The following is a 20252-nucleotide window of genomic DNA, read 5'->3' as shown; positions in this document are numbered from 1 at the left end:
CATGTACGTCTACCCTCCCTTAGGGCTGGATGGGAAAAAGTAGCCCCTTCTAGACTGTGAGCCCATTGTTGGGTAGGGATTGTCTCTACCTGTTGTCAAATTGTACTTTTCAAGTGCTTAGTACAGTGCTCTGAACACAGTAATTGCTCAATAAATATGATTGAATGAATGAATGCATGACCTACCTGAATGCTATTAGTGGACCCATTCTGCAGAAACACAACCCCAGTGCTTAGCACAGTGCTTGGCACACGGTGAGCTTATTATGGACAGGGAATGTGTCTACCAACTCTGTTGTACTGTACTTTCCCAAGAACGTAATACAATGTTCTGCACATAGTAGGTGCTCAGTAAATATCATTGATGACGATGATGGTAAGCACATAAATACCACAGTTATTATTATTACGACTGTCATTAACTTATGTGCCCCTGGACTCATCCAAAATATCCTTGGGACTTTGAACCATGATTTACATAATGGACAGTTCCGGCTTGCTTGACCAGCTGGTGAGCACAAGGGAACTGGAACACTGAATTGGAGTGCCAACATAAAGTCCCTTCAGGGACATAATTAAAAACATATTTCACGTCTGGCCCAGTCTTTGTAAATACAGGATAACATGGCTTTAATGACTCGCCAGGAATCAAGAAACTAATGTCTCTGTAAGTGCTGATCAAACACTTCAGTAGCACTAGCTCCTAGACCCCTCCTTTGCCATTTTCTTCCTCTCTTCTCTCCCTATCCATTTCTAGAAACAAATTGTTAGAGGAATCCAGTTTTCAGGGAACTTTCATATCCCTGTCCTTCTCTCCCTCCTCCTCCTCCTCCTCCTCCTCCTCCTCCTCCTCCTCCTCCTCCTCCTCCTCCTCCACTGCTGGACTTTAACCCCCTGTTCTTCTGGTATGACTGTTTCACCTTTCACCATGTTTACAGTTGTCTACTCCAGGGAAACCATGGGGCATCCATCTACAAAGCCCAGAGCCGGGACTAGTACAAACTCTGTTGAGCTCCAGAAAAGCAAGGAAGGGGAGGACTATTTCTCATAGCCTAGAAACCAACCAGGGGCAGGGCCAAAGTAACCCTAGGGTGCTGGGACATAGGTATGAAGTGTATAATAATCATGTTTTTGGCTTCCTACCTCGTCTAGACACTATCAGTTCTATTAACCTTGAGGCAAAGGGGTTGCATTACTTTCCTACATGATGCTGGCTTCCCCTCCCCAGACAAATGAGACATAGTAGAGCAAAGTATGTCAAACGAGACTAGTGGAAAACTCCTAGAGCAGGGTGGGGAAGGTATGGAGTTAGAGCTATCCCATAGGTGTATAAATAGCTGGGTTTTACAGTACCTTGTGGCTCCTCACCCATATATGCATGACACTAGGAGCCACATATGCCCCTCTCTCCAGGGATTACTGTAGAATGTCAGTGTCATTTGAAGCAGCTGGGCTCTTGGACAGGGACCCTCCCTTCTTCCCCTCAACCACAACCTCCCCACTCTCAAGGAAGGGAAGGCAGTCAGTCAATCAATTGTGCTTATTGAGCACTTACTGTGTGCCGAGCACTGTACTAAACGCTTGGGAGAGTACAATAGAACAGACACATTCCCTGCCCACAATAAGCAAAGGCACATGTGGAGCCCAGGAATAAAGGAGGAGCTAGGGGGTGACACAAGACACTGGGGTCAGGGGAGACTCACACTCACCTCCATATACAGATGGGATGAAATGCTTCTGCAGCTCCCCTTCCTCTCCCCATTCTATGACAGAATGAAAAGGTAGCATGAATATCTTCTTTTACTCCTCCTCCTCCTTCTTCCCCTCCTTCTCTTCTCCTTCTCCCTCCTCCCCCTCTTCCTCCTTCTCTTCCTCTTTGTCCTCTTTCATCATTTCTTTCTCCTCCTCCTCCTGGCATACTGATTTTTCCTCTCCTCCTCCCTCCCCCTCCCATTCCTAACTACAGCCCCTTCTTCTTCCCCATCACTGCACCTCACCATTTCTCCAATTAGAAGGCTGAAACTCCCTCTCCAACCTTTCCTCAGGACCTACCGCTTTCCAAGCCATCAATGAGTTCCACTATTTCCTCTCACCAAGAAGTCTGAGTGAAGAAGGTTCTAGCTTAAATAAAATAGTATCAGACAAGGTCAAGTCCAGATTAGAGCCTGGGTTCTAATTCCGGCTCCACCACTTGTCAGCTGTGTGTCCTCAAGCAAGTCACTTAACTTCTGCATGCCTCAGTTACCTCATTTGTAAAATGGGGATTAAGACTGTGAGCTCCATGTGGGACAGGAACTGGGTCCAGCCAGATTAGATGGAATCTACCCTAGTGCTTAGTACAGTGCCTGATGCATAGTAAGTGCTTAATAAATACCATTAAAAAATAAATGATAAAAAGTCAAGCTCAAAATATTCTCCAATTATCCGCATAGGCTCAGGCAGCAGATGGATTTATGTGCGCTTCTGGGTCTAAAATGGCACATTTTAGCAGGCATAATGCTTTTAACATAATCAGAGGAAGGTAATGGACTGTGTCCAACCTGATTAGCTTGTATCTTTTTAAGCACTTATTCAGTGCCTGGCACATAGTAAGTGCTTAACAAATACCATAAGGAAAATCAACACCCACTAGCAGGACTGGCCCTTCTGTTCTTCCAAACTTTCCTCATCTCTCCTGGGCAGCACTGCCAGGAACACATAGGGTCTAGTCTGGGGACTCCTTGCCTAAGCCTAATAATAATGGGATCTGTGGCATTTGTTAAGCACTTACTCCATGCCAGGCACTGTACTAAGTGCTGGGGTGAATACAAGCAAATCAGGTTGGATACAGTCCCTGTATCACTTGGGGCTCACAATCTCAACCCCCATTTTACAGATGAGGTAGCTGAGGTCCTGACAAGTGAAGTGACTTGCCTGTGGTCACACAGCAGACAAGAGGCAGAGCCGGGAGTAGAACCCATGACGTTCTGGCTCCCAGGCCCGTGCTCTATCCACTACACCATACCCAGCCTTCAGGCCACTAAGCTCGCTGAGGGCAGGGAATGTGTCTATCAACTCTGTTATACTGTACTCTTCCAAGTGCACACAGTAAGCACCTAATAAATACGCTTGATCGATTCAGGCCTCTGGCTTCTGAGGCTCCCAACATCTACATCTCGCTATTTGAAAACTGCAGCCATTCGGGGGCTTGAAGGCAGCAAATTCCAGAGTAGGCCTAAGGGTGGCAAATTCAGAAATCCAACCGGGGACAGACTTAGTTTAGATTTATTCTGACCTGGGTTCAAAGAGGTCCAGTGAACAGACAGATCTGCAGTCATGCATAGTGCTTCACAGGTATGCTTTATTGACTTTCAGTCTTGCTTCCTCCCACGTCCCCAGTTCAGTGCTCCCTTCTCACAAATCAAACCTTTATATAAACAACAACGAAAAAATGATCTCCCTGCCCCTGGATCTGAACTTGCAACTCTCCACAGTCCTGGAAAACCCCATTCCTTCTGATTGTCACAACTCTAGTAATAATAATAATGGTATTTGTTAAGCACTTACTATATGCCAAGTACTGTACTAAGTGCTGGGGTGGGTACAAGCAAATTGGTTTGGACGCGGTCCCTGTCCACTGTCCCTGTCTCAATCCCCACTTTACAAATGAGGTAACTGAGGCACAGAGAGTGAAGTGACTTGCCCAAGGTCACAGAAGTGGCAGAGGTGGGATTAGAACCCATAACCATCTGACTCCTGGGCCCTTGCTCTATTCACTCTGCCATGCTGATTCTCTAGGCAGTCGGATGCTCCCTTCCCTTCTCAGCTTCAGGCAGGGACCTTGGTTTTTCTATCACTCTGACTTTTCTGCCAGAAAACTGCGCCTGAGACAGCCAGCACCTCAAGTCTCCTGATTACAGTCTGACCACCCCTTCCTGCATTGCTTTTGATAATAATAAGAAGAATCATGATAATAATAACTGTGGTATTTGTTAAGCACTCACTATATGCCAAAGCCCTTACTAGGCACTGAGGTAAATGCATGATAGATTAGACTCAGACCCTGTCCCACATGGGACTCAAAGTCTCAAGGGAGGGAAATGCAACCTCATTTTACAAGTTTAATTTCTCCTCTTCCCGTTTCCCTTTTATGCCCACCTCCTAGACCATAAGGATTTGAGTCTTCATCCATGGTCAAGTTAGACACCTTAGCTTCCCTCCCAGTGCTCTATTTTCTACCCTCATTTGCCATCCAGGTTTGTAGCCAGTGTCCTTGCATGTGTCCTTGCTCTTTTGGATATCCAACCATCACAGCTCCACAGAGTACTGTGATTGGGGCTGAGCTGGGCTAGAGCCCAGGGAGAGCCATCACCACAACAAATTATTCTCTCCTTTTTTCTTCTTTCTTTAAAAATAATATTATTAAGTGTTTACTATGTGCCGGGCACTGGTTCTAGGAGCTAGGGTATATACAAGCTAATCAGGTTGGACACAGTCCCTGTCTCATATGGGGCTCACAGTCTTAATCCCCATTTTACAGATGAGATAACTGAGGCACAGAGAATAATAATGGTAATGATAATAATGGCATTTGTTAAGCACTCACTATGTGCCAAGCACTGTTCTAAGCGCTGGGATAGGTACAAGGTAATCAGGTTGCCCCACGGAGGGCTCACGGTCTTAGTCCCCATTTTACAGATGAGGTAACTGAGGCACAGAGAAGTTAAGAGACTTTCCCAAGGTCACACAGCTTACAAGTGGTCGAACTGGGATTAGAACCCAGGTCCTCTGACATCCAGGCCTGTGCTCATTCCACTGGGCCAAGCTTCCTTTTAGCATCTGTTCAGCAGTTGGTCTTATCCTCTTATTTCCTGTTGCTTCTGCCTTAAAATCTTACTCTGTCTCCCCAAGCTGATTAAAATACATCAAAAGCAGATGTTAATGGCTGAATCTCTGCCCAAGTTAGAAACTTTGTCCAAGTACTAGGTTGACCTTCGTGGAGCCGCTGAGAAATCGCCACATAACCTATTGCAAGCATCAGAACGACCTACACACATTAACCATTTTCCACTCAGCAACCAGAGGAAAAAAAGCCCCTCAGTTAGGTTCCGTATGTCTGAGCCACTGACATCTTTTCTTAAATGTTAAATCTCACTTCCACTCCTCCACCACTCCTCTCCTTAACCCCAAATATGATATGTTATTTCCCTGGGTGATTGAAGTTTGAGGTGGCCCATCGCTGTGTCTTTCCCAAACTGACCCAGAAGCTGAAGGTACTGTGCTCAGCTGACGTGGCCTGGGCCCCAGCATGCATTTTTAACTCAATATCAACATTCTCCCTCTCTGTGGTTTGTGACTCACAATGTAACTGGGCCCTGTACAGCTCTGGCTTTGAAACAACCCCTTCCAACGAGGCTGCCCTGCCAAAAGGTTAGACGGTGATTTTTGCTCCCTCTTTTATCTGGTTGATCTTTTGAGAATGACGTGGCAGCAGATGTAAAGAGACACTGACCGAGTTGCTGTGGGGCTGACATCCTGGCTTGACTTAGTATTCGGTTAGCCAGCAGACTTGGGGCCATCCAAAGGGGACAGGCCAAATGACTCACGATGGGACGAGGAGATCTCTTTTTCTCTTTTTCCTGCTTTATCTAGATTGGCTGGCTTTGAGTGTTGCTACGGCTGTGTAGTTCTGGCCTTAAAGGTGTAGAAATCTTTGTGTAGTTCTTAGTATATCAGACGGGGATTGCATCTGGGATTTCTGCTAGAGTCTTGTGGGTGCTTGTGTGTGCACTGACCATATGGACAATATTTACAGTAATATCTGCCTATCCCTCTTGACTATAAACTCATTGTGGGCAGGGAATGTTTCTGTTATACTGTTGTATTGCACTCTCCCAAGCATTTGGTACGGTGCTCTCCACACAGTAAGTACTCAGTAAATACAATTGAATGGATGACTGACTGACCGGATCCTGGATGTGTACATTGAATCAGGCTGGGCCAAGGTGCAACCCAGCTGGGTTTGATCCGGTTTCGGCCTTCCCAATCTACCTTCCCCCCCCCTGCCCTTTGAGGGCCTCTGAGTGCATGAGTGGAGAAGGGCAGGATGGGTAAGGCACTGCTGGACATGTGTGGGGCATTCGTTCATGACTACTTGTTCCGGGGGGGGCAGTTGTCTGATGGCATTGCACAATCCCAGCAGTCTTTCCTTCTCCACTCCCTCCATTCTCCAGGAAGGGAAGCCCAGGAAGGGACCTGAGCCAGCCAAGACCCAGGGATGCTGGGTGGGCCAGATTGCTGTTCTTTGGCCTGGGTCATTTTCTAGACTGGAAGCAATTTTGTAGTTTAACATATTAATTCTCCCCTCTGAACTTCCCTTGCATCCCTCAGCGTGAAGACGAAGCTTGACCTCTAAATACACTTGAAGAGAGTGTCTTCACCCTCACCCTGTTAATTCAGGTTGCTGTTTAGAAAGGAAACCAAATTTTCAAAGTACTCAGGACCAAAGCTACTACAGCTAATCACATAGTTGGATATCTTGGATTTTGGTTCAGTTATCCAAATTATTATATTTTTTTTCAGTGACCATCCAAATTCAGTTGAGTTCAGTGAACTGGTTGGTTTGGAAAATTCATGCATAGCTAACTGACTCTTCATCAGTTAGCCTCCCATTTCCACACCTGAACTCTCCAGTTGTGCTGAGCCTTGATGGTGGTGATCAACTAGCCAATCCCAGAGTGGAGAAAAGGTTCAATGAAGACAGATTAGTAGGCTGGGATGATTTGGATTTTGCTCCTTTAAGTGCTTAACTCCTGACTTCTCCTCCTTGGATTTGGAGCTTTGGTTAAGTGAATGAAGTTCAGTCTTGGAGCCTGTAAAATGGAAAGTGACCAATTGTTCTGATTCAGGCAGGGTCATCCTGCAACTTCACAGATTGTCCTCAACTTTCATTCAAGATTCTCTGTGACAAATTCATGTCCTAAAAGACTTAAAGAAAGTCAGGTTTGGCTTAGTTATATGCGCTGCCCTGCTAGTCTAAGGCCACGGTTGTCCAGTCATCCATGATTCACAGGTTCCAGGCTGTGCCAACCCTGTACATAATAATAATAATGGAATTTAAGTGCTCACTATGTGCCGAGCACTGTTCAAGAGACAGTGTAAGCCAGTGACAAATAGTCCCTGTCCCACATAGGAGTCTTAAGAGGGAGGGAGAACAGCTACCTTATCCCCATTTTACAGATGAGGAAATGGAGGTACAGAGAAAGTAAGTGTCTTGCCCATGATCTCACATCAGGCTAGTGGCAGGTCTCTTGACTTTCAGGCACCGCCGTATCCATGAGGCCACACTGCTTCTGTGGTCCCAGAGCTTGCTAGGTGTCCACAGCCTCTAGGGTCTCTCCAGCAAGTGGCCAAGATGGAGAGTCTGCCCAGGACCAACATAGGTTCAGTGCTATGGACCCTGGGTTTCAACTGTGGCCATGCCCTGGGTGAACCGTCCTATCCTTGGCTATATCTCCATTGGGGCTGCTCGGGGGGAATAGCAGAAGAGGCAGTGAGAGAGGAAGCTGGTGAGGACTTCCACTCACCCACTCTGTCCTTTTCTGCTTCTCTTTCCTCCACTTTTCTTCTCCAGTCTCTCTACCTTTCTCATCTATTTGTCACCCCCACCCCCATCTCCCGTCACTCTTTTCCTTTTCCCCTCCCTCTTTTCTTCCTTTCCTCTATTCCTCTTCCTCTTCTCCCCTTTGCCCACCTCCTTTCATCCTTTTCCCTTTCTCCAATTTTTTCTTTCTGCTTTCACCCACCAAAATGTCCAGGTTTCTGGTCATCTTAGTGAAATGTTAACAGGAGCAGTAGTATTTAGGAAGTGCTTATTTTGTGCCAGAGCATGATACTAAGCAGCAGGATCAAATTCACAAGTCAGAATTAGTCGAATTCCATGGCCCTCAGAGGCCTCACAATCTAATAACAAGGGGGAGAATGGACTGGTAATAGACACATAAGAGCAGCAGGGTGGCCTTGTGGAGAAAGCATGGGCCTGGGAGTCAGAAAGACCTAGGTTCCAATCGTAGCTCTTCTAATTGCTTGTTGTATGACCTTGAGAAAATCACTTAACTTCTCGGTGCCTCAGTTTCCTCAACTATGTAATGGATATACCTATTCTCCCCCCTACTAAGACTCTGAGCCTTAATCCGGAACAGCAACTCTATCTGACCCAATTACCTTGTACCTACCCCAGAAGTTAGAACAGTATTTGACCCACAGTAAGCACTTAACAAATACTATAGGAAACAAAAGAAAAGATGGAACAAAATGCTAAGACAACATAAGGACAAAAACATAGATTGGTAGGGTATTGCGTCTAGAGAAACAAAATTAGTGGCTCCTCGCAGCTCAAGAGTCCACCAGTCAGAACTGCAAACACAGTGACTGTGTGTGTTTCAAGGCAGGGACAATGTTGGCACAACCCACAGGGTGGGAAGCTAAGGCTGGGAGGGGTCCAAATTTGTGTTAATTGAGGCCTGGAGGTAAATAGGTGAGTAGAAACGTGGAGTAACAATCCCTGCCCCCACTCTTTGTGGGCAAGGAACATGTCTACCAATCTTGTTACACTGTACTTTCCTATGTGCTAGTATAGTGCTCTGCACACAGTAAGCACTCAATAAATATGAGTGACTGATTGATAGAGGAGACTCTACCGGCTTGGGAAACCCCAGAAAATATCTGTGGGGAATGGCCAGGCATGAAGCAGCATAGCCTAGTGGAAAGAGCATAGGCCTTGGAATCAGAGGATCTGGGTTAGAATCCCAGCTCTATCAATTGCTTTCTGTATAACCTGTGCCTCTCTTTCCTCAATTATAAAATGAGGATTCAATACCTGTTCCTGTGAGCCCTATGTGGGACAGGGATGGCATCTAACCTAATTGACCTATACATACCCCAGCACTTAGAACAGTGTTTGACACACAGTAATCACTTGGCAGATGCCACTAAAAAAGCCTGCCCCAAATAGATTGTGACACTAAATTCTTATTTCAACTCATTTCTCCATTTCTCTCCCCATTTCCCCCATCCCCAGAAGAAATCCCCTTGATACGCTTTACTGCTTTTGTTGGGGGAATGAGATGTAATCAGAAAGCCACAGGTGTGGAAACAACACCCATCGAGTGGATGGTAAAGTTTCTGCTCCAGTTGGCAGGAATTTATAATTTCCTTTTTGTCTCATTCAGGACACTGCTTTTCTAGGCAACATAATAATAGTGATTATTATTGTGGTATTTCCTAAGCACTTACTATCTGTCAAGCCTTGTTCTAAGTGCTGGGGTAAATACAATTAATCTTGTCTTACACCTTCCCTTTTCCACATGGGACTTACAGTCTCAGTAGGAGGGAGATAGGTATTGAAACTCCTTTTTTATAGTTGAGGAAACTGAGGCACAGAGAAGTTAAGTGACTTGCCCAAGGTCAGATGGCACACAGGTAGCAGAGCTACAATTCGAACCCAGGTTCTCTGACTCTCAGGTCCATAATCTTTCCATTAGACCATGTTGCTTCCTTCAAAGACCACATTTTATTTAGCTTTCACCCCCAAAGCCAAGGGGCTTCCCCAACCCAGACACATGAAGTACCCAGATCTTAGCCCCAGTTCTTTCAGATGGGGAGACCTATTTGTAGGCTTAATTTCTTTTCCTCATAAAGATTTCAGATTCGACACATAGATTAGAATGGTTTCCCCTCTTGTAGACATTTGATGGTGGGACCTGGGGGTTTAAACATGGGGTTCAGCCCAGATATCTGGCCCTACTTTGCAGATTGAAAATTGTAAATTCCTTGCCAAAATTGCTGCTCACTGACAAACTTAATAAGCAATCCAAGGTACCAGTGACTTGGGGAGAGTGGGAGAGGAAGGGGGGAAAAAGTGAGGAACCACTGGAGGATCTATACAGCCCCTGGTCTTTGGAGCTGAGGGAAGGTGAAAAGTTTCTTTTTCATCTACCTCACCAGTTGTTCCAAACCCTCTTCAAGCCCCCAGTCCTCCCGCCTCCCCAATCTCTTGCCTCTAATGACCTGGTCATCTACTTTATTGAGAAAATTGAAACTTCAGGCATAATCTCCATAAAATCTCCCCTGCTCCTCTCTTGTTCTTCCCTCCTCCTACGCCTTCTTCAACTCTCCCATCTTTCCCAGCAGTGTCTCAAGAGGAGTTTGCCTGCCTTCTCTCAAAATTCACCCCCTCCACCTTTGCATCTGACCCCATCCCTTAGCACCTTATCAAAACATTTGTCCCTCCCTTCTTCCCTCCCTGACTGCTATCTTCAGAAGGTCATGAGTTCTAATCCTGACTCTGCCATTTACCTGCTGTGTGCCCTCGGGTAAATCACTTCATTTCTTTATGCCTCAGTTACCTCATTTGTAAAATGGGCATTAAGACTGTGAGCCCCTTGTGGGTCAGGGACTGTGTCCAACCTGATTATCTTGTATCTACTTCAGTGCTTAGAACAGTGCTTGGCACATTAGCAAGTGCTTAATAAATACCATTGTTATTATTATAATTTTTATTGCTCTCCAAACTCCTTGAGTGAGATGCCTACATCTGCTGTCTCAAGTTCCTCTCCTCCACTTGTCTCCTTGGCCCTCTCCAATCTGATTTCAATGACACTGTCCTCTCCTGGTTTTCCTGTCTTTCTGTCTGCTTATTTTCAGTCTCTTTGGGGGGGGGTCCTCCTCTGCTTCCCACCCACCTAACTGTGGGAGTCCCTCAAGGTTCAGTTCTGGGTTCCCTTCTACTCTCCATCTACACCCACTCCCTTGGAAAACTCATTTGCTCCCATGGCTTAAACTACCATCCAAGCCTACATCTCCTGTCCTGATCTTTCTCCCTCTTTGCAGTCTCTCATTTCCTCCTGCCTTCAAGACATGTCTACTTGGATGTTCCACTGATACCTCAAGATTAACATGTCCAAAACAGAACTCCTTATCTTTGCCACCCAAACCCTGTCCTCCCCGTCACTTTCCCATCACTGTAGACGGCACCACCATCCTTCCTCTCTCACAAGCCCCTAACCTTGGTGTTATCCTCGACTCATTTCTCTCATTCAACCCACATATCAATCTGTCACTAAATCCTGCCAGTTCAACCTTCACGATATCACTAAAATCCTCCCTTTCTTTTCCATCCAAACTGCTACTACATTAGTCTTAGCACTTATCCTATCCTGCCTTGATTACTGTAACAGTCTCCTTGCTGACATCCCTGCCTCCTGTGTCTCCCCAGTCTGCTTCCTGGATCGTTTTCTACAAAAATGTTCAGTCCATGTTTCCCCAGTTCTCAAGATCCTCTAGTGGTTGTCCATCCACCTTCGGATCAAACAAAAACTCCTTATCTTCAGCTTTAAAGCATTTGGTCAACTTGCCCCCTCCTACCTCACACCTCCCTACTCTCGTACTACAGCCCAGCCCGCACACTTCGCCCCTCAAATGCCAACCTACTTACTGTACCTCGAACTTGTCTATCGCCCCACTGACTTCTCGCCCACTTCTTGCTTCTGGTCTGGAACTTCATTTCCAACAGACAATTACGCTGCTCTGTTTAAAGTTTTACTGAAGGCAAATCTCCTCCAAGAGGCCTTCCCTGACCAAGCCCTCATTTTCTCTTCTACTCCCTTCTACATGGTCTTGATTTGCTCCCATTATTCACCCTTCCCTCAGCCCCACAACACTTATGTACATATTCGTAATTCATTTATACTATTGTCTCTCTCCCCGTTCTAGACTGTAAGCTCACTGTGGACAGGGACCATGTCTACTAATTCTGATTTATTATTTTTTTGTACTCTCTGAATTGATTAATTGATCTAAACACACAGGCATGAGTTGGTGGAACTTTCCTGCTACAGTCACAGAGTTAAAGGTTAAATGCTTTTACTTAATCATTCTCAACTTGATCCAGGTTGCAACGGCTCCCCCGTTTTTGAACACAATCCACTTTCTGGTGTTTCCCTAGTGCTAGGAACAGTGCTTGGTACATAATAAGCGCTTAGCAAATGCCATCATCATCATTATTATTATTATATGGGTAACAGCAGAAAATGCATTTGATGATTTTTTTAATTGGAAGTCCCTTTAGGAAAGCTAAGTCCCTTAGCTTTCTTTCTGGGAGTAGCAGTTCTCTTCCCCATTTTCCTCCACCTCCTGCCTGGAAGATTTTGAGCAGAAAACAGTTCAGATGACACATATTCCAAATGCAAAAGTTTGGGAACGTGTTGATGAATCTGAAATCTTGCCAGTAGCCAATGGTAATAATAATAATAATGATGGTATTTTTTAAGCGCTGGAGTAGTTACAAGCTAATCAGGGAGGACACACTCCCTGTCCGACTTGAGCTGACAGTCTTAATCTACATTTTACAGATGCAGTCACTGAGGCATAGAGAAGTTAAGTGACTTGGCCAAAGTCACACAGCAGCCATGTGGTAGAGCCAGGATTAGAACCCATGCTGCTTTCCCATGCACCTCCAGCCTTTGGTGCAAACATAGGGAGAGACTGTGAAATAGATGAAATATGGACATTTATTTGGAAAGGGAGGGAGATTGATCAGAAGAGTTGGCTCCTCCTTTTACAGGTAATAAAATTAACTATGAGGCAGCGGAGCAGCATGGCCTTGTGGAAAGAATGTGGGCTTGGGAGTCAGAGGACCTGGATTCTAATCATAGGCCCACCATTTGCCTTCTGTGTGACCTTGGGCAAGTCACTTCACTTCTCTGAGCCTCAGTTCCCTATTCTGAAAATGGGGATTAAATACCTATTCTCCCACCTACATAGACTGTGAGCCCTGTATGGGACCTGATTATCAACCCCAGAGCTTAGTACAATGCTTGGTACATAGTAAGTGCTTAACAAATACCAAATTACTATTATCAAGGCTTTAGCCGAATGCCCTCCCAACCATATCAAAGTAAAGCTTTAGAACTCAGGTCCTTCTGTATCTCTCATCTGGCCTGGTTGATTGAGCAGCATTGTTAAGGGGAATCACTGTGACTTAAACTGAAAATATTCAGCTATACCAAGAAGTATTGATTTCACTCAACTTATAACAGGGCTAGTTCATAAAGTTTCTCTCCCAGTCAGACACAGGAACACAGTTTCAGTGATACTTCTTGAGGCCTAAGGTTGGAACGGAACAAGTGGAGAATTCCTTTCTAGTTACCTGAGAACTGTGGAAGGGGTTATAATAATGTTGGTATTTGTTAAGTGCTTACTATGTGCAGAGCACTGTTCTAAGTGCTGGGATAGATACAGGGTAATCAGGTTGTCCCACGTGAGGCTCACAGTTAATCCCCATTTTACAGATGAGGTAACTGAGGCACAGAGAAGTTAAGTGACTTGCCCACAGTCACACAGCTGACAAGTGGCAGAGCCAGGAATTGAACTTATGACCTCTGACTCCGAAGCCCAGGCTCTTTCCACTGAGCCACGCTGCTTCCCCTAAAGGGAATCCTTGCCCTTAAAGTGGGTTGGGACATCCAGACATCCTGGAAGTTCTAACTGAAGAATCTCTTCCTAATTTGGGGAAGAGGAAGTGGCTTTCTAGAACCCAGAGGTCCTCTCTCCTCCCTCACAACAAACCCTCTCTTCTCCCCAGGGTCTGCCCAAAGGCTGCAAAGCGATTCACCTTAGCCCTCAGGATGGAACTACCATCCTGAGTGAGGGCATGAGGTCTGAGTAGAATCTCTGGATCCCAAGCAAAATTCCTGGACCCCATCTTTCAGACAAACTCCAGATCTGCTCATAGAGCCTTGCCAACCTCCACCAGGACAAGGATCAGGATGAAGAATTAAGCCAACAATCCAGATTTTTCAGGTCCCAAACCTAATTTTTTTTAATAGTATTTGTTAAACAATTACTCAATGTCAAGCACAGTTCTAAGCACTGGAGTAGATGCAGATTAATCTGGCCAGAGGGAGTCACTCCACCACATGGAGCTCACAGTCTAAGTAGGAGAGAGAACAGTTATTGAATTCCCATTTTGCAGCTGAGGAAGCTGAGCCACAGAGACGTGAAGTGGCCCAAGGTCACATAGCAGGGAAGCACAGGAGCCAGGATTAGAAAGCTGGCCCTCTGGATTCCAGGCCCATGCTTTACCCACTAGGCCATGGTCCTTTCTCCCAGAGTGCCTAGACCATTCAGCTACACATGGGATTTTTTGCTTGAATTACCCTGAAGGTTGGTTGCCAGAGGAATCTTGGCCAGTGAAGCTTAGAAGCTTGGGTGAATTTTTCTAGAAAAGGTCATGGTGGAACCACTGGTTTCATTTTGGACTAGGTCCATAATAATACATGTTACTAAGTAAATAAAGTAGTAAGATGATTTATTATTGCAGGGCATCTGTGTTTCACAGAGAAGACATCATTCACCTCCTGCCTTTCAGCCAGAGGCGGGGACTTTCTGAAAGCACCTCCGGACCCGTAAGAAAAGAACCGTGCTACCCTTGGCTGCCCATGGTAGCCTTTAAGAGCTACCACCTGAGGGACTGGGGAAGAACTGGGAGCCCCTTTGTACCTCAGTAGAATAGGGAGCTTCTGCAGGGACAGTGTAGAAACTGGTCACATGATTTCGCACCTGTGTCTCTCTCTTGAGCGTGGATGTGTGTGTGTGTGTGTGTGTGTGTGTGTTGTGAGTGAAGAATGGAGCACAAGGTTTTCCTAAACCTGGAATATTGTAATCATATTTAATCCCAGTTTTGTTCCAAATTTAAGAGCAAGGGAGTCCTCAACTGGGATTGGTAAACTGATTTCCCAGAGAATGTTGTTAAGCAGCCGATTGGCTCCCGCATCCATAGAGATGAATCACCTGATCTGATTAGTCTGTAGCTACCCTAAAACTTAATACATATAGTGACCACCTAACAAATACCACAATTATTATTATCAGGGGAGTCTTCTCCCCTGGCCTAACTTCAGACATTCAGCCATCACAAGGAAGGGGAAAATTAGCCACCCCCTCCTATTCCAGAGAAAGTCATTATGTTATGTTGTGTGCCTTCGCAGAATCCTGTATAATATCATAGAGCAATCCATTCAAATCTCCAAAGTAGGGTATTTCACCACGGGGGACCCTCGCCCATTTCCCCCTTCCTCTAGAGTGGTTTCATTCCTCTCTTGGGTTCAAACAGTCAGAGTTTCAAACAAGAGGCTTCTGTTCAATTTTTATCTGTCATTACCCTGCCCCACCCCCATTCAGCCACCCCCCTGCTGCCCCTCTACTTCCCCCGATGGGACACCCTGAGGCAATTTCCTACCTTATTTGCCATGTTTCTCCCTGCTGACCTCATGGGTCGGTGAGCTTAGGAGGTTTGGGAACCCTGCCAAGAGGCGGTGGCAGATATGATGGTGCCAGCTTTGCTAAACTTGACCAACCACAAGATGGCCTTGGAAAGAAAATTTAGGATTTCCCTTTTTTTTTTTTGCTGGATAAGGGGCAAGTGGAGGGATTGGAAGCATTCCGGATGAGAGGAAGCTTAGATATGGTGCAACTCTCTGCCTTGCCCCTCCCTTTTCTGGAGAGAGCAGTCAGTGGGACTATGGTAAAGGGGCCCTGGAGAAAAATGCTAGAAAAGATTAATGGAAATATAAAGGCTTCATGAATTCTAAACGAATAATAACTGGATCAATTTCTCAATGAACTGTATGCTCTCCTGGGTTCCATTGTCTTAGCTGCAGGTGGGGCAGCGCTTAAGCCTTATATGGGATCAGACTCATCTCTGGGGGATCTGAAGCACTTCAAACTGTACACGTGCAGAACACATTGCTACATGTGTATAGAAGGTCCACTGAAGCTCTCAGTCCTCATAATACTCATGTTCGGTTTCATGAAACCGAACAACCCAGCTGGGCACACAATTCCTTCAGGTTAATCTCAACCTGCTTTGAAATGCGGGGGGGCTTCGGCAGGAATTTCTGTTTTACATAGTGGGTGGAAAACTCAACCATATGTATCTATTTGGAAAGGCACAGACAAAAATACAAGTATTCCAACTTCTCTGAGACCTTTCTCTGTCTCATTCTCTCTCTCTCTCTCTCTCTCTCACTCTCCCTAAGAAATACTCCCAAACTTTTTATTTTACCTGTCTGCCAAGGAAGAGCTGGCATCTCCTCTGTTCCAGAATGATCTGTGATATCAAATATTGACATTCTCACCCCACATCCTCCAGCCCCCAATGCACTCATGCACACTGGCCCTCAGTCACCCTATCTTAACTGGTTCTAGGACAGGAGTCAGACCTGAATCAAGGAGGCAGGCCCTGTTGTGTTTTTAAAAAGATGTGCTTACCCACACCCTTCAAGATCCTCATTTAGAGTTTACTGGCTCTCAGGGGAGTTGGAGACAGGGGAATATCTGTCAACTCTTGAAGCAACATGACGAAGTAGATAGAGCACGGGCCTGGGAGACAGAAGGTCATAAATTCTAATCCCGGTTCCACCACTTGTCTGCTGTGTGACCTTAAGAAGGTCATTTCACTTCTCTGTGCCTCATTTACCTCATCTGTAAAATGGGGAATAAGACTGTGAGCTCTACATGAGACAGAAACTGGGTCCAACCCGATTTGCTTGTATCCACCCCAGCGCTTAGTATAGTGCCTGGCACATAGTAAGCACTTTAACAAATACCATAATAATTATTATTACTCTTATTGTCTCTTCCATGGAATCTTCCAGGGGGTTGTTGAAGGAGAGGAACAAATGCTCTTGGGGGAAATATGTTGAATGGCCATAGGGACCTAATCTCTCCCTTGGTCCTGAGCCTCAGCAACTTTGCTGCCACAGTGGAAGAGAAGTAGACTGGGAACCTAGAATCACCCTCTCCTTTCAAGCTGGAGCTTGAGCTCTCCCCTACATAGGAGCATGTTTAAGATCAGTTTTTGGGGAGGAGGACTGTGTGGAACAGTTGTGGTTTTGTAAAGGCAGGGAAATCCCCATTCTGGCCTAATTTATAACTCCCTTATCCCTCCCCCAATCTACCCTCCGTGACTGATAGGAGTGGTGCAGCCTCCCTCCCACCCACTCTCCAGCCCCTTCCTACAGTGGGAAGTGTTCCAGGTGTCAGTCATTCACTTCTGCTCTGACCCCCATCCTCAGAGGAAGAGAAAGTGAACAGCACAGAGCCAGTAGCCCCATAAGGCAGCTGTTGACCATTGCCCAGGTTTTCAGAGGAACTGGTGCAATATCGGGTGCCAAAATCACCCAGAAACATGTCGGCCTAATTCTTTCCAGTCTATCTTGCTGAAGTTTAACCCAAAGTACCAATCCCAAATCCCCCAACCCAGAGATGCAGAAGGGATTTCGAAGAGCTTTACACGCTGTCTTGCAGACCCCAGCCTGCATGGCACCTGGTAGAAAAGGATTCCCTAATCACCTTTTTCAGCGGTATTTATTTGGATGCATATGCTCTTGATTCCATCCTCACCCTGGAGGGGTGCTGACAATTTTCAAGTCATTCTTGAGACTCGACCGCCACCTCCGATGTATGGTGCAGGTGTGGTGTTATTATTGGATTCATTTAGACAAATGGACTCCCCATGTTAGGCTTAGGGGCCTGGTAGGAGTCTCTCGCTCTTCTTTGACCCTGGCTGGGGACACACTGCCAGACCCTGGTTTTCTCTGATGCCTGAGAGTATTTCCCCACGTGGCTCTTTCAGTGTCCCAAGGAGAGTCAACCCGACTAATAATTATGGTACTTAAGTGCTTACTATGTGCCAAGCACTATTCCAAGTGCTGGGGTAGATACAAATTGATCAGGTTGGACACTGTCCCGGTCCCACATGAGGCTCACTCTTTTAATCCCCATTTTACAGATGAGGTAACTGAGGCCCAGAGAAGTGAAGTGATTTGCCCAAAGTCACGCAGCAGACAAGTGGTGGAGCCGGGATTAGAACCCAGGTCCTTCTGACTCCCAGGCCAAGATTTCTTCCTTGAGGAAAGTCTACGTGTCTGGTGACTCACAAGAACCATACACCTTTTTGGTGGCACCAGTCTCTGCCACCCCAGGACCCAGAGTAGAAACGCCACCAATCCTCTCCCCCTCCCACAGAAGTCTCTCTCCCCGATCCCCATCTCTCCCCTCTGCTTCCCCAACACAGTGTGTGGTGGACTCCAAGGCAGAGAGCCAGCAGGCAGATCATCCATTCCGACCAAAGCAGCACACTCCCCGCGACCCAGGGAGGAGCTTGAGCACAGCCTTTCCTGAAAGGAAGTTGGCAGGGGAATCGATGAGGCCGCACTAGGGGAAGGGGGATTGGAAAGGGTAGAGAAGCTCAGAAGGGAATTTAAAGCCAAACTGTACGCAGATGAGTGAAAACTGGGATTTTTCTCAAGAGGAAAATGACTACAACAGCATTAGCTTTCATGTAGTGAACTACTTGGAAGGCAGAGATGTCCCTTTCCCATCCAGTGCTGATGTATTAACTGTTAAATGTCCAAAAGTAGAGTTTTTTCACCTTTTTAAAAGTGTGTGGGTCACCATCCTAGACCCGCAGAAGCTTCTGGTGGTGGTGGTGGTGATATGGGGCGGGGGGGAGATGGGGAGGGCTGCTTGTGGTGATGAGAGGAAAAGGGGAGACACTTAGCCGATAGACTAGCGTGGAGAATGCAACAGGATTTTCAGTGACCTAACAAACTTCAGCAATAAACAGTTCCTTTAAATGAAAGAGCTGAAAATCAGATTACCCGAATTCTCCGTTGGTACAAAAAGCTCTATCAGTAGACAGACTTTGGCTGTGAGGTATTCCTAAGAGGCAAAGGGTGGGAGTCTGAGGTAGGCCTGAAAATCATAGGCTGAATCTTTTTGAAGTAAGCCATGTCTATTCATTTCAACACTTCATTCTCTATCCTCAATCCAGCACCCTCATGGCAGGACTAGAGAACAAGCTCTTAGGCTTCATTCTTAGCCATCAACTGCTTATCGGAAAGGGATATCAAACCTCTTCCTGACCTCCCTGCCTCCTGTCTCTCCCCACTTCGGTCTTTACTTCACTCTGCTGCCCAGAGAAGTTAAGTGACTTGCCCAAGGCCACACAGCAGACAAATGGTGGGGTCGGGATAGACTGGTTTCTTTTTTATAATAATAATAATGTTGGTATTTGTTAAGCGCTTACTATAATAATAATAATAATGTTGGTATTTGTTAAGCGCTTACTATGTGCCGAGCACTGTTCTAAGCGCTGCGGTAGACACAGGGGAATCAGGTTGTCCCACGTGGGGCTCACAGTCTTAATCCCCATTTTACAGATGAGGGAACTGAGGCACCGAGAAGTTAAGTGACTTGCCCAAAGTCACACAGCTGGCAAGTGGCAGAGCCGGGGTTCGAACCCATGACCTCTGACTCCAAAGCCCATGCTCTTTCCAGTGAGCCACGCTGATGTGCAGAGCACTGTTCTAAGCACTGGGGTAGACACAGGGGAATCAGGTTGTCCCACATGGGGCTCACAGTCTTAATCCCCATTTTACAGATGAGGTAACTGAGGCACAGAGAAGTGAAGTGACTTGCCCAGAGTCACACAGCTGACAAGTGGCAGAGCTGGGATTCGAACTCATGACCTCTGACTCCAAAGCCCGGGCTCTTTCCACTGAGCCACGACACTTACTATGTGTCAAGCACTGCCATAAACACTGGGGTATGTACAAGTTAATTAGGCCAGATAAAGTCCTGTCTCCCATAGGAATCACAATCAAGTAAGAGAGAGACCAGGTATTTAATCCCCATTTTATAGTTGAGGAAACTGAGGTACAGTTGGGAAGTAGGGCAAGTAAATGACTTGCCCAAGCTCACACAGCAATTAAGTGATAGAACTGGGATAAGAATCCAAGTCCTTTGCCTCCCAGACTAGTGGATAGTGGCCTTATCCACTAGGCCATGTGTTGAGGCAAAGCAGATGACAGAACAAGTAGTAGAGCTCTGGCCCCTAGAAACCCTGAAATGTTCAATATATGTAAACTTAAAATGTCAATGCTAGGGCCTTGAGGAGTGGATTGTCTCTCTGGGGCCTGTAGCATTTTCTGGGAGGGTCAATTTTGGATCTGGATAAATAGACAGGAGCCCCCACCTGCAACCTGAATTTCCTGCTCCTCTTTGACCAGGACTTAATTGGATTTCTCCCTCTTTTCTTGTTCTCTGAAGCCTGGAGGTGCTGAGGTTCATGCTACCATCATCAGTCCCATATGGAAAAGCCATATGTGGGGATCTGACTCTTTGTCCAGTTCACTCCCTCTCTCTCCTCTG

The 20252-nt window shown here is 46.1% G+C and overlaps 1 protein-coding gene across 2 annotated transcripts in view; it reads left to right on the top strand.

Annotated features, from left to right (window-relative positions):
• The window catches only part of TRAF1 (TNF receptor associated factor 1), a 45082-nt gene that overhangs the window by 6135 nt on the left and 18695 nt on the right, over nucleotides 1–20252 (top strand). Inside the window, exon 1 of one of the 2 annotated variants that reach the window (XM_029063094.2) lies at nucleotides 14114–14443. The exons of the other annotated variant lie outside the window; for it this stretch is intronic. Within the exon in view, the coding sequence (XP_028918927.1) occupies nucleotides 14342–14443 (102 nt within the window). The 5' untranslated portion in view covers nucleotides 14114–14341. Of the gene's footprint in view, nucleotides 1–14113; nucleotides 14444–20252 lie in introns of those variants that run through there. 2 annotated transcript variants of the gene reach the window in all.

This window comes from Ornithorhynchus anatinus, chromosome 4, assembly GCF_004115215.2.
Source record: "Ornithorhynchus anatinus isolate Pmale09 chromosome 4, mOrnAna1.pri.v4, whole genome shotgun sequence".
NCBI classification, from domain to species: Eukaryota; Metazoa; Chordata; class Mammalia; order Monotremata; family Ornithorhynchidae; genus Ornithorhynchus; species Ornithorhynchus anatinus.
This window is presented reverse-complemented; position numbering and strand designations above follow the sequence as displayed.